General features: G+C 37.6%; 1 protein-coding gene across 6 annotated transcripts in view; it reads right to left on the bottom strand.

The window, feature by feature from the left end:
• Positions 1 to 15,422, bottom strand: part of PTPRK (protein tyrosine phosphatase receptor type K) — a 414,239-nt gene that overhangs the window by 22,668 nt on the left and 376,149 nt on the right. For 2 of the 6 annotated variants that reach the window (XM_064447319.1, XM_064447324.1), the window contains exons 14-17: positions 15,177 to 15,315; positions 8,007 to 8,167; positions 5,849 to 5,884; positions 1,474 to 1,658 (exon numbers count right to left, since the gene is read on the bottom strand). In XM_064447319.1, coding sequence (XP_064303389.1) covers positions 1,474 to 1,658; positions 5,849 to 5,884; positions 8,007 to 8,167; positions 15,177 to 15,315 — 521 coding nt within the window. Of the gene's footprint in view, positions 1 to 616; positions 673 to 1,473; positions 1,659 to 5,848; positions 5,885 to 8,006; positions 8,168 to 15,176; positions 15,316 to 15,422 lie in introns of those variants that run through there. The other 4 variants (XM_064447325.1, XM_064447320.1, XM_064447321.1 and 1 more) reach the window with 4 other exon arrangements.

Genomic DNA, 15,422 nt, shown 5'->3' with positions numbered 1-15,422 from the left:
TGGAGGAACAACAGTAAGCTGAGAAAACACAGGGAGGCCGATCACCCTTCTTACAAGACACCAAAATACGTAGCCTGTTTACTACAGCCTTACATTGCTTTCCTCATAGTGCTTAGTAAAATGGCTTTTTTTCCTACAGAGCCATTAGGAAGCCTCCTCTGCATATGTTTATTGTTCATGTTGTTTTTCCTCATATCCCTCCCTCTAGCCACTAGAAAAATTATTTGACATTTTGGAACTTTTCTTAAGGATCTGCTCTTTCAATAGTGATAGAAGCAGCTTTTTTTTTTTTTTCCTCCTTGGCTTTTTCTTCATTGCCCGAAGATATTTTACAGCTGTTGCAGGACTATGCTATTCTCTTACCCTGACCTGGGTAAGTTACCTCCAGAAAGTACACAGTAGCCGTGGAAACAAAAATTTAATGCACACTCAGAAGCCCAAGCCAGGGCAAAGATGTCATGTATGGTAATAGAAGTACCAACAAGTAGGAAAACACCTGATGTGGCATCAGGGACCACCCTCCTCCCCAGCAGTGGTTGAGACTTGGGTTTAGCCCTGAAGTTAGGCAGAGCATAACGAAACGTATTTAAGTAAAAGAGAGGAAGAGAGAATAATATTCTTTTAAAAACCACATATTTATTTATTCCAGTTCTTATGTTACAGTAGAGACAGCTGCAGAAAGGAGAGAAGGTTGAAAACTGAGTCAGAAGAGATTACTTACTTAGAGAAAACTCATTTGAAACCTAGCTGTATTGCACGCGACCTTGTCAGTACCATTCCCATCTTTACTGTGTGTCCTGCCTGATATTCTAATCCCAAAGAATCACAACAGATTCAGAGATCAGAGGCAAAATGAATCTGTACTCATCATCTACCTCCAGTGCTGAGAATTTTTTGCTTCCATTTTAACGTTAAAGTTGTAAGTAGACATGCTCAGGCAGGTCTAATTAGAACTTCAAGAAGTTACTACCCTCTGCACATCTTTACTGCTTCTCAGCTGGAGTTTAGTCCCAGTACTGCCCTACTGAAATGCTATAACAAATCATGAGAGTGCTTCCAGTTGGTGCTTCTCGCAAAACCAGCCAGGTTAAATCTTCACTTTAACCTAATCCAGGAGATCTGCACTGGCTCGGAAAACTCACATAACTAATTACAGCATTTCAACTAAGAAGCAGCGACAAAAGGGTGGCAACTTCTTACAACATGCCAAAAAGATTCTGCAGGGCATGTCTTCTTATGTCCTAGAGGATACAGATAGTGTTTTTTCCAGGCACTTCTAATGGCTCAAACCACTGGATTCCACTCACTATTTCACTTTTGCGTTACATATACAGGAATCTTATGCCTGCTTATCTTTATCTTTCACTGAAACCCATGACATTTAGCTGCATCCTTCTGCAATGCAATGCAAACAAAAGGCTGACCCTTTCAAATGGACTTTTCCTAGCAAAAACCCACCACTGAAGATCTCACCTCATACTCCTCTTTAAATCCATAGCTGTCAGAGGTCTTCATTAGGTTAATATGCTGCAGCAGATCAGCCACCCTGATAGCGGGGTGCAGCTGCCCAGTCTGGTATGGGGATTCTGTGCCTTCACAGAGGTAACGAGGGACATCCAGGAGCCGACTGGACTCTGCTGTCGCGCTGTGATTTTCATCTGTATTTACAAGAAATCAATGCATTAGGTACCTGTGGGGCAATAACACCTGCTGCTATACATATCAGCACCTACTTTCAACCTCTTCCTTCAAAAACATGTCTAATTTCTGAGAACGCAAAGCACACACTCTCCAGCACATAAATACTCTGAAGTACATAAGGGAATTTTGACTCCAAACACATACAAAAGTTTGCAATCTTTCACCCCGCAATAAAGATGTCTGAAGGGCATTTTATTTGAAGCTACAAAACTTTATGACATTAATGTACTTGGAAACTCCAGCCTCTATCAACCAAAGTAACTTTTTTAATGGGTAACATGTATCAGCAAAGCTACACCTTAAACAATAAATTAGAATAACTCTCTAGTGGCATCAGCACATCATTTGTCTAAAGCCAAACAACAGTAAATTGAGACCCCAGTAAAAAAAGAGAAGCAATTACGCTACCAGTTCACAACACTACCTCCATTTGGGAAGATGAATCAGCACTTCAGAGTGGACATTCTAACTCAGGTCTTTTAGTAGAGAAATGAAACTGTTGAGTGTGCTGATTTCACTGCAGGTTTTGTGCTGTACAAACAAAGAAATCTCCTCTAATGCCCTACGTTACACCAATTCTCTTATCAAAACCAAAAGTCAAAGCTGTGCAAAGTGATCACATTTAGTCAATCCCGTCTGTGAAATATCTTTTTTTTTAAATTAGCAATCAGCAGTTCAAATGAATTTAGAGAGGAAGAAGAATTCTAACCGAAACCTTTTGGAAAGTAGCTACCGAAATGAGAGGTGGGTAGCCAACCCCTCCTACAATTCTTTGAAATCAGTTTACCATTTTCCTTGCAAAGGATCTAGATTAGGAAGTGAAACACACTAGGGAAAAAATGAACTCACCAAGGGCTGGGTTTTCTACAATTCCACGAAAACGCAAACCCTGTTAATGCCTTCTGAAATGAGATCTCCTAGTAAGAAACATGATTCTTTGAACTGTCACACAAGTTGCTAATTTCAGTACATTTATGGCTCACTAAACTGCCTAATAATGTGAGTGACATGCAGCAGTCACTTTTCATTGTAGTGTTCCCCATGTTAAATCATACACATTTCAAACCACCTCAGGATTTGCAGTTCTCCCCATTCCTTGCAGTATACTTACCAGTAATAGGCACTTTAACCCATTGAAGCAGCAAAAAAACAATGAGTGAACAGAACATAAGAAATTTATTTCAGGATTATATTAGAAAATGACTAAAAGAAAATGACATTAAAAGTTGTTAAAGCTTCACAATAGGTAACAATGAAAGCTGTTTTAAAAATATAAGGGCCACATTATTATGCCATCAATGTAATGATAGGGACTTGAGAAAAGCAAAATTGTCATACTAACTTAGTGCTAATGTACACAGAATGGAGGGTAGCATTAATAACCTATCCATGAAGAAAAAGAAACCTAGTACTGCTACAAAGTAAGAAGAGTTTCATATAAAATAACATGTTCTATAATTTAGAGCCCATAAAATTTTGCTCATCTCTAAATGAAACAGAGGAAAACTGTTTTGTGATGCTGGGCCAAGCAAGGGCTACATGGAGATGGAGCAGGCCAAATGATCTCGTTCCAAAGGAGCAAGCTGACGGGTACCCAACCGCTTCTACATGGCGTGTGCAAAAGCTTGCCTACTTCTCTCCACTATTTCAGTCCATGCAAAGAAAAATATTACCTCTGCCAACTAGCATTGCTTTGCTTATACCAGGAGAGCATCATGCCCAAAATACCATTAACAGTAGATGAAAATGCAGGCAGGAACTATTAAACCGTTCTTCAATTAATCCCGTGTCCTCACTGTTCACAGCTGCCCGCGCTGGTGTCTGCCGCCACTATGTAGTGGCAACACATTGACCCTTGAAATATGCTTATAGCCCAAATGAGCTATTAGGAATAGCTTGACAAGCATTACCAGATAGTACCTATGTAGCTTGTAAGTGCCTGAAATAAAGCTAAAAGATACAAGATCTTAGAAGAATTTCAGGAAAAGACTTATTTTCCGTAAGTCCATTCATCTAATTTTGCGAAGTAGTTAGAACTACTGAGTCTGCCCCTTTGTTCCTTCACTACCCCTCATAAACTTCTTAAACCACCTGGTTAGGTTTCCTTGAGCCCAAAGTGTAGCATCTAACCGCTCTGATAGTTATAAACTTTCTAAGACACTACTGTAGTCAAGAGAATGGCATTTGCAACATTATCAGAAGGAAACAGGCAGAATATGACTTGATAAATCTCCCACATGGTGAGCATACACCAGCTTGACAAAGACCAAAGACTACTCACAAATAGTGATTTGCCGCCAGTCTCAGAAGACACTTTACATGAAGATCTGCAAAGGTTCCTCCTGGGTATACTCTCTATCAATATTTTTAGCCACAACTTGCATAATGGAATAGAAGATACCCTGACAGTATGAGCAGAGGGCACTGAGCAGTAAGGCACCAGCAAGCACTTCACAAGTACAGGATCAGATTTCAAAGTTAACTTGGATTATTTGGGAGACAATCAACGAAGTGAATTAAACAGTGAATGCGGCATACTGTGTGTAGGAAAGGGAAGTCAAATAGATAACTACGAAATGGATTAATGGACTGGGTAATAACAACTGGGATTTTAGCAGGTAACTCCATACAAGTCAGCAGCATGAATGCAATAAAAAGGACAAAATACAGTTCAGGTAGCAGGAACACTACAAGTAGGGCATAGGGGTACCTATTCCACTCAGCTTAGCATTGAGACTTTGAAGAACTGTACCTGATTTGGGGCACCACAATTTAAAAATCTGACCTATGAGTTGGGAAGTGTTCAGAGGAAAAGAATGATAACAAGTTTAGAAGACATCAGCTACAAGACAATGAGTGAAAGAATGGGGTTTAGCTCAACTAGAAGAGAGAGAATTGAGGACACATGAGCCTTTCAATGGGTAAAAGACTATTTTAAAAGAACAGGATTGTGTCAGTTCTCCATATTTTCTGAGTCTCTCATAAGGAAATGGCTCAATTCACAGCAAGGAGGATGTAGTCTAGATGAGTCTAGTTAGGAAAAACTAGGAATGAGCAGTAATAATACTCAGTAGAATCAACCAGCAGGTAGTAACTAATACTCAGTTAGAAAATTGAGCTTTGGGTTCCAAATAATACTATATGGAGCTGAACTTCATTTTCACTTGGGAGGAGCGAGGCACTGGAACATGCCACTACAAAAGTAAAATTCCCTTCACTACAGATTTTAAAAACACAATAGACAATCAATTGTCAGAAACAGTCTATACTGTAGGTATAATGTCCTATGTCAAAACACAGGAGGGATTAAACTGTCCCCAGGTCCCTTTAAGCTTTACCTCTAGAAATCTAATCTTCCACCTCAGTTTATGTTCATGTCTACTTCCTGATATTTGTATTTTATCCTAAAATAACCTCAGCAACTGACTGAAACTCAGTACTGCACACTGTGTTTATCAAACCAAGAACTTGGATACAAATTATACTTTTATCTCTGTATTTTTTTAAAAAAACACACTAAAACGTACATTCAGTGTTAGATACGACATAGAAGTAAGCAGCCTGGCCACTCCCAACATCTGTTCTTCTTTTTAAAGTAAATACAAAGTTGAAAAACTTACTAGTTAAGGTCAATTGAAAAATATAATTAATACAGGCATACAAGAATATTTGTACAGAACCTATAGACAAAGTTGTCCTTGGATATTTTGGAAGTTCTTCCCTCTTCTACTTTTCATTCTTATTACTTACTTAGAAAATCAAGCTTTGGGTACCAAATAATACTAATATGAATCTGAATTTTATTTTTATGTATCTCTTAAGAGATACATAGTTCTAGTTTCACATGTCAGTTCATTGGAACTCAGTTTGAATGCTCCGGGGAGAAGAGTTTTAGATTTTGCATGTACCTATTTCCTCATTTACTCTTCAGTTGGCACTGACTAGGAATAACTTCTTAATGAGAACATAAAGTAATTTTTTTTCTAAAAGCAGTGGCAGTTTAATTCTGAATTGATAAACCGAGTGTAGAGTTATTTTCTGACCACAGCATAGCTATCTTTTACATGAAACGAGCTGTTCCAATGTTCAGCCATGCAAGGAGACAAAACTCATGCAGGAATGGATAATGAAGGACTAGGGTCCTCACCTAGCACAGCTGTCGGCACAAGTGGATCATTGGGCACTGTAGAAAAACAAAGCTCATGAAGAAACACATTACCCTCAATTTATCTATTTTTAAGAATAAAAAAATATACTTCAGAGTATAACCGAGTGATAACTCAACCACATTAATTTTGTTACAACAGAAGAAAAGAATGAATAGAGAGTTCCAGAAAGCATCCTGAATAAAAGAGGAATGAAAGGCATAGATTTTGGACTTCAGAAATGTAATGATAAAGGCAAAGAGATTCTTACTGAAATGAAATAAAGATGACATTACATGCAATTTAGTTTTTGAAAAGGCTCCTCCTTGACTATTGTTCTTTTGCTTCACAATAAAGGCTCACTTTCACAGAACCAACTCCTTTCCTTTTAAACCCATCCTTTCATGTAATACTTGAATAACTCACCTCAAAATAAAATGTTATTTCTTTAAAGTCTTCCAGGTAATTTAAAAAATTATATACATATTCACAGTTAATAGCTATTTTTTAACGTGCAATGCCAGAGTTCTTGCTCCTAATGAGCACAGGAAAATCACAGCTACACAGATGCAGATGTATGAATAAAATTCATAGAATTTTATCATTCTATCGCAACTAGAACCATGCAAAAACAAATGCGCTGTTTTGGACAGAAATGGCGGATCCAGAATTTGGTTTTGTTCCAATCTGGAACAAAAATTTAAAATATCAACTGCTCTGTGACAGAATTGAACTCCAGTTCTCAAGCAATCTGCCTAAAAGTTTGTCACATAGCAAAAAAACCTGGAAGCTTTGAAGGTTCTTTGCCTCAGCACAGACAATGGTCAGGAGAACTGAATCCTCCAACACCCAAAAAATCGCATAGCTAGGACGCTAGAAAACAGCAATGCCAAACTTCTTTGCCAACCAGCCAGGACAGCTGTGGTGGCTGGGGTTCATGGGCTCTTGGCGTCATGTCAATGCACCTGGAAGTCTGCCCAAGTGCCTGGCAGCCCCGGCTCACTGTAGGTTCCTGATGGATACTTTGCCTCGGATCCACCATAAATTAGTCCAAATCAAACCTGCCTCCAGCAATTTCAATGCCAGTAAGATATCAAACTTTGGAGAATTTTCAAACAGTTCCAGCCAAAACTGTGTAGAAGAACTCACAGGCTGATACTGAACTCCCATTTATAATTGGTTATGAGACACTTAAAATGTTAGCACTCTCCACTTTGATAAAATTCAATAAACTGAGCAATAAACCCTCCTCCAAAATCCATTTCCCTTACAACAATCAGGAAAAAGCTTAAGAGCCTTAAGGGTTGTATGTTGCTCAAGCATGGTAAGCAGCATGGGAGGCATGAGAAGGGAGACGGAGCGCCATTCCCAAAAGATGGCAATTCAGAATTGGCTCACACTGCTCAGATATGCTTAAAGCCAAGCCACAGGTCCATGTGGCCTTGAGAAGGTCAGGCTCCTGCCAGCTCCATGGCAGAACGGTGTCCCTTTAGTAATTTACACACTAGTTTTGAGATATTCAGAGTCTGTGCAGTATTTTGCTTCTGTGCAAGGCATAGTGCAGATGCTGGGAGGCAGGCATGGACAGTGGTAGCTGTAACCCAGACACTTAACGATCAGAAACCCAGACGCCAAACTTTGTCAAAACCAGGCAGTTTGGCAAGTCTACAAAAAGGGAATACAAATATAGTGCAACTCTGCAGATATATTAACAAGCGTGTTCCTAAACTTCACAAACAGCAGTGAAAATTGTCGATGTTTCCTTCTGTTATAACGTCCTTACTGCCAAAAGAAATAAATTAACTTGGACTTCACGTTATTATTCATTACAGACATGGTGTTATGCAGTAATATTTAACATGTTGGTATTAAATATCCTCATGACAGAAAACTCAATTTCAGATTTTAAATGAGACATTCGAGAAGCGTAATATTTTCCCTAGAACAAATATCAACGCATACTGACAGTACATGTAAATATTTAAATAACTGGTCACATACCAGTGAGGATAACATACGAACATCCCTATTTAACCTTTGAGTTTAGCAGTGTTCCTAGAAAACCCTGGCACTTAAAAAAATTTTCCTTAAAAAGCAGAATTGTGTTCCATGTTCCTGTATTCACCTACACTCCAGAGTATCTGTCACTGTTGTACTTACATCTGGGGCTGAAGTTATGAGAGTCCATAAATGTGATTGAAAGGGGATCCTCTGCATGCAGGGTGCTCTGGTCAGCGTAACTCCTATCCATCGCGTTCACCATGTGTGTCATCTCCTGGCGGGTGGTCCCCATGGCATCCTTGCGCTTCTTTGCAAGTTTGCTGCCCAGCCAAAAAAAAAAACCCAAACCACCTTAATATTGGATGAACACTGATGTCTACAGCAATCATTATCTATGATCCTGAGTGACTGGAAAGTTTGGCTGATTTTCCTGTGTACAACTTTTGCAGCGTGAAATTGATAAAACTACGCACCCTGCCATGAAAGAGTCGTGACCGTGCACTTTTTGTACACACACAAATGCTGTAATAGAAGTGCTAACTTCTGTACCCTGGCAAGATATTTTTTTCCTGCAGAGTAATTACACTAATATAAACAAATTAGAGAATATAATTACATTTTAACTGAAATGATAAATAAGAAGCATCTGTGCATGCAGTTTTATCAACCATCTTCATTTAAATCTGTGTTTTGATTTTATAAATGGATAATTCATTTCCCTTGCTTGCCTTGTTAGGAAGAAATCATTTAACCTTCTAAATTACTTTGTTAGTCAAAAACCCTATGAAATAACAAAAGAAACATAATTATTCGATATGGATTCATATTACCTTTTCTATTAAAAGTTGTTCTTTGCATTCAGTACACAAGATACAACATGATACCACACTTCGCTCCTGACACTGAACTCTGGTTCTTTAAGAAACAAGCAAAACCCCCCTCACCACTCTACCTTTTCACGCAGTTTGAGAACATCTTAAATTTTGACATTAATAGTCTTACACTCTGAACGTATCAGAATTAAACAGCAACCTAATCTGTAAAACTAAACCCCACAAATTAACAGTCAATGCCCTTAAAGTGCACGCTTCGGAAGTATCTCTCAATTCTTTCCTTTTAATGAAGAACTGGAGGTGATTTTCACTGTCTCCAGAAGTCAGACGGAAGCAGACAATATATCTTAATTATCACTTAAAGCCTACTACTCTTAAAGCATATATCTCAAGTAGTAGGAAATAGGCAGAGCAGCGTGAAGTGCACCTTGGTTCTGCAGGAACCTGTGACATACATTAGACTGTTTGAAATCTCCCTGTTTTCATCTGAAGCTGTAACTGCAGTATAACAGATAGCCAACCTGCTTATTTGGATAAATCTGACACCACATGGGAGAGACACAATCATCACTGAAAATACTGGGTTCTTGAAAACGTATGTTTAAAACACAGCTTAGCTTTACAAACTTTTTCTGCATAAAATATCATCAAATATCCTGGTAACGGTTTAGACAGTGTTTATCTTATATTTCTCTGAATAAAACGACTGCTTGCTCTTCCTCTACTCTCCGATAACTTTTAATATTCTGTGCCTCACAGTTAACAGTAGACAAAAAGAATATGAACGTAAATTACCCATAAATTCACTTACGTCCTAAGAACATCCACTGGAAAGGACCTACACCACTCTCTAGGGCAGGGAGCATTTAATGTTTTTGCATATTTAAGAAAACGTTAGAGGATTGTTTCTTAAGGTAATAGTCTTTGTTCACAGTGAGAGGCCACCAAGTAGGGTGTAGGTGGACAAAGCACTGCTGAGAATAATAAAGATTCTTTTACTTATCAGACTCATCTCCGTATTTTTGTGTGTGTGTGCGTCCCTTCCTTTTCCCCATTCACAGATACGTTAGTTGCAAAATTGCTACTCAATAACCCCCTCACTAATAGAAATCCCAAAGGTGGTCTCTAAACCTATAATTTTTTCATCAAACCCTTGTGGTGTACATGAGGGTTCTGTGTTTATCAGTTGTTCAGTGAAAACTAAAAAAACAGTGACAGTTGGATGTCCTCCCTAAAATGCTTTATTTTACACATTTATAAATTCCAGAGAGGTGGTAGCCACCCCACCCCTGGAAACATCCAAGGTCAGGTAGGACGGGGCTCTGAGCAACCTGATCTTGTTAAAGATGTCCCTGTTCACTGCAGGGGGTTTGGACTAGATGATCTCTAAAGGTCGCTTCCAACCTAATCATTCTATGATTCTATATTCATATCGACTTAAGAAAAGTTGGTTTAAATGATACTCTGGTGGAACAAATGAAGACCACTATAACTTCCAGAAGTAAAACTGCCTGGGCTTTATAACTGGTTCCCGATACTATCAAAGCTTACACAAAAGTGTGTAAGCATTTCTAGTTCCGACTAGTTTTTTAAGTTTCAAAGCCTTTCAGATAGTCACTATACACTGAAGATTGCCTTTTTCAAACACCACCTCAGAAATGGAACAAAAAGACTATTATATCTCATCTCTAGACTATATTAAGTCCTTCTTTGAAGCATCACTTTGTAATAAAACTTGCTAGCTATGCTAAATAAATCAACAGCTATTAAGGCTTTCAAGTTATTAGCTTATTACAGTAGCTACTTTCTAATTCTTATGCTCTGCTTCAACTCCTAAAAAGGCCCATTGTGTTGTAGCACTGCAACCCAAAGCTGCTGGGAAATGGGAGGACAGCTTTATTGTTCAACGGCTCCTGGCTCCCGCAGGGTTTGACTTCTTTTTCCTTTCTTTTTTTTCCTTCCCTGACTAGGCTAAAGGCACATGCAATCTATGCTTCAGGAGAGCTAAGCAAATCATTAGGTTAAAGTACTCGAGGCTGACAGAAAGTGTAAATGATTCTCATTATCTGCTAAAGGATCCAGTTGGGTGAACCTGCACAGGTGGGTGTTTCAGTGGGAGCTGGAGGGGAAAAGTGCTCCATCATAGGATGAAACTGTGCAGTTAATTATCTCGAGCTGAAGCAATTGTTATTTAACAAGGAAATTATAATTTGTCACAATAAACCGGAGAATGGCAGTTAGCTAAGCCAGCTTAGCTTTTTATTTTTAAGTTTCTTTAAAGAAGTCAACTAATCTGCTTAAAAATGCGGAAGAGCATCATTATCAGACACCAACGGTTCATCAAAGCGCTTGAGTGCATTCTTAGATCCCCTCTGAAGTCAAGGGCTTTATGCACTTATTTAACATTAAGAATGTGCGTAACGGCTTTGCTCCATCACAGGCAAAGCTGCTGCAGCCCTCACAAAAACTCATTTGGTCAACACATATAAAAAAAAAAAGTCAATTTTGCTTCAATGAAGTAAAATTTTATGCAAACCAATGTCATAAAGTAAGATCCACACTTTGAAATGTGTACGCAAAGTACCTTCCAAGCAACAGATGCAGACCACTTCACAAAAAATATTTCTGTAAAAAAAAGAAGGTTGGTACCACAGAGGCAGACGTGTTGTTCTGCCATTGGTAGTGCGCAGGCCTGTTTTCGAAGGTCTGGCATCTGCCTACAATCTGCATAGGAAAAGCGGTGCAGAGGATCACTCCTGAACTGATACACTAAGAAGAACAATTTGTGGTTTACAAGCACAGTTGCCTAGTTAGGAAATGGGAAAAGAGTTTTTTTCCTTAGTGTGATGTGCTGCTGTGAATCATAATGCAAATTAAATTATGATTACAATAAACGTAAATGATAGTTATGGGAAAAACTGTAGCAAAAAGCAAAAGTCTCAATATACATTTAGAAATACAATATCCCTTTAAAAAAAAACAAGGTAAGAATAACACGAACAATGATACAAGTGACTTTTCAAGCCTGAGAATAAAGAAAGGTAATGATCAATAAAGCTTTAGGAAAATTATAGAGACTGTTTTTCTTTTTTAAAAAGGGATACTGCATCTTTGAAACATGTAAAATAGTAAGTCACCCGTATTCTACTTACAGATAGTAGGAGTAAGAATAGTAGCTCCTCCTGGCAAGCAAATCACAGACAGTGGAAAAAGAGAAGCAATGGTGAATGAAAAGCGTGACTCTGTCACATTCAATAAAGCAGAGAAATGTGCGTTTAAAAAAAAAAAAACTGAAAAATTCATGTTTCTTTGGTTAGCATTTCAACTTGCTCATGCACAAACTAGCCTTACTTTGCCATGCAATTAAAAAAAATACACTAGCATATAAAAATGATTTGTTTTTTCAAAAGATCACTTGAGAAAATTACATGCTGAGATTTCATTTCTTGCCAAAAAATTTGAAAATTAAATGGATTGTGTATTTTCAACATGCAGTTCAGCATAATATAATGATTACCACCTAGATGTCATGACAAATGAACAGCTGTGTACAAATCTTGTGCAGTAAATATGCTTTTTACTTTTCAGTTACAAAATCTAAAGATTGCATTAATAAATAACATTTAATCAGAAAACAAATTTCATGTCATTCATTTTAACATCTTTATCGGTACACAGGTGTATACATATATGTTTGTATGCGTACTCTATGTAGCTATATGAGTACACACGTTTTAGAGAATACACGTTTACAACAGATATGTGTGTACTGACATATACACCACACATTTCCTGAATGCAAACATATGTTTTCTATTTTAGAATCTTACAATTGGAAATGTTGATGTAGTCATGCTAAGCATTAGAAATATGGAAGGTAAACAAATGGAAGGAAATGAAGGACATTTGGAAATATTCCAACAACGACTTACAAAATAAAAATGGCATTGCTTGTTAAAGATGCAGTATCCCTTTTCTTAGTCGGTTTGATTACTCCAGTAAAACTCTCTACGAGCCGTTAAGAGCTTCATTCGGGAAAACTTCAAACTAATTTGCACAAAATGATCAGGCAAAGCCTAAAACATCTCAAGCTCATGAACAAAACTGCTTAGTACTCTGTCTTTCAATAAACTGCAATGCTGCGTTTAATCAGATTGAGATAGCGATGGCTGTGCGTACGACTTAATAAACCAATGAAAATGCAGAAACCATTTTTTTAATTGACTTTTCCCATGTAATAAGCTATGGTCGATTCAGGTACCAAAAGGGATACTACATAATGGATCACTGAATACGTACACTACAGAAGATGATTCAAATGGATTGGTTTTCACTCCCACCACAAGTAAGTGAAGTGTGTTTATGTACGTGTGAATGTGTCAGGGTTTTTACAGCTGTTCCTGGCTTCATTACATGAATTGCCCTGATTCACTAGATGGACTGAATTAACTCAGGTATACAGAGGTTTTCTATGCTTTTTGTAAGAGACCTTGACTAAAGCTGGTATTAAAAGAACCCTGCCCATTTTCCCTAAGGGGGCGGGGGGGAATGGCACACCTATAACATATGCGATAGACAACCAATTAAACTATCATGATGAAAAATTGCCAAACATTAAAGATTCATTAAACAGGTTTATTTCTCACCTATTTTGAATACAAAATAGTGCAGGAGTTTAGAAATGTTATGTGCTTTAGAATGATGATCAAGTATCATTCCTAAGAGGGTACTGCCTTCACAGGTTCAGAGGAAGGAAAGGGGGGAAAAAGGGGAAATTTTAAAATATCATTTCACGGACATAATTAACTTACTTCCATCAAACAATTCAACAGTGAAAATACGAGTCTAAAAGGACTCTGAATGCAAGGGGTAAAAAGAATAGGAAAAATGAACACATGGAATATTAAGCTTTTTTATTATTATTTTTATTACCTGCAAAACTAGTCAATCCCATCTGGAAGTGGCTGACGTTAGATAGTGGTAGACAGTCTCTCTCACACGCACACACGTGCACACACACAGAGTCTTCTATTAAATATAAGGGGACCACTGCCACACGCACTGAGAAGATGGTACTCCCCAGCACATACCTTGCAATAGAGCTATAAAAAGAGATTTCTTCCTGAAAGCTGATTTTTTTTTTCAAAAGTTGTGTAACTAAAGAAAATTGGCTGACTGTATGTCTTTTTTTGCATATGATGAGTAGGACCTTTTGCATATGTGTTAATTCTCAACCACAGAGGTAAACAACAGAGAAAAGTAAAAGCACTTTTGGGGAAAATCACATATGTAGCTAACTAACACAGAACACTATAAGCATACCTAATGTTTCTAATGCAGACGTTTCTTCTCCAAGTTATATATCTCCAGGGATAATAGTGAAGAGGCAATAAATTAAAAAAATCTAATGCAAACCAGTAATTACAACATATAGAATGATCTTAGGTACAATTTAAACTTTTTTCTTAATCTTTAAAAATAATAGCAAGCTGTATTTCAGAGGAACATTCGCAACATTTACAAATACACTTTTCATTAAGACTTCTGCAAAAGGCAAGGGAACGCAATGCACAAACCACCTGAAGACAAAAGTCTTGTTCTACCCAAGAGAAATCAGCTTGTGCCCTGTGAAGGGGACCCGCCAGGGAGGGGGTGCACAGAAAGAGAGGAATGAGTTTTGATGCTATAACTACAACTTTATAGAGCCATATTATGAACTTTTATGCCAGGTTACAAGAGCTGCATCTGCTGGGAAGTCGAGACTTTTATAAACTGACCGAGCAACAGGGGTGGCACGATTTACTACAGGTAGGAGCGTTTGGATGCGGAGTTAGCGTTGTACAACGCCAGAAGATGGCGATATTGCTTACTGTCTAAGAAAGCACTAACAAAATTAAAATTCATTCAAATTAATACACTTTTGAACAATTTCATGCACTAAGGACTCACTAGATAATTTTACAGTGATGTGGTGTGACTTTAAGAAAAAACTCCAGGTTTACAAGAGCATAAATAAAGGTATAAAATTACATTATTTTGCAAGTTGGATAATGTACAGATACAAATAACTCATTAGAGCTTCGTATAGGAAATCAAATTCATTAGGTGATTACAACCTGAAAAGTGCAGTAAGTTATTTCTTTTTTCTTAATAAATAAAAAAAAAGACACCATGAATTTCAATTCTATCCATTTTAATATTCTGTACCTTACTCTAACTGCAACTTAAAACTACTTGGAAATAAGTAAGTATAAGAAAATGTATAGCTATTGGATCCCGAATATAAAGTAATCGTCTCTTTAAATCCATCATAAGAATCACAGCAAAACCAACAGAAAACAGAAAACTCATCCAAAAGCTGATGTGAGCTACTGGTCCTTAAACTTTTTTTTTTAAATGACCTGTAAAAAATACCCCTTAAAAAAGTTATTGTTGTTTGAAACGTAGAGAAAAAAAAAAAAAAAAGAAGAGGGATCAGCACAGATCATTTTCTTACCTCTTTTTGACGATCAATACGACGACAAGGAGAAGCAGGATGAATACCAGAATTCCAGCACTTATTCCTGCTATCTTCACCACTCGGTCTGTTTGTTTAGCTGGATCTGGAATCACCTCAGGTTCTTCTGTTGCTGCTGCTAACGAATCAAAAAAGAAACTGCTTAAACGTGTAAGCACTAGAGACATGAAAATCATCACTGGAGATCATTTCCAAATGTGTGTGTGTGTTAATACAGTAGCCAAA

Source organism: Phalacrocorax carbo, chromosome 3 (assembly GCF_963921805.1).
Source record: "Phalacrocorax carbo chromosome 3, bPhaCar2.1, whole genome shotgun sequence".
Taxonomy (NCBI): domain Eukaryota; kingdom Metazoa; phylum Chordata; class Aves; order Suliformes; family Phalacrocoracidae; genus Phalacrocorax; species Phalacrocorax carbo.
Note: the sequence above shows the minus strand (reverse complement) of the source record. Positions and strands in the feature narration are given on the sequence as shown.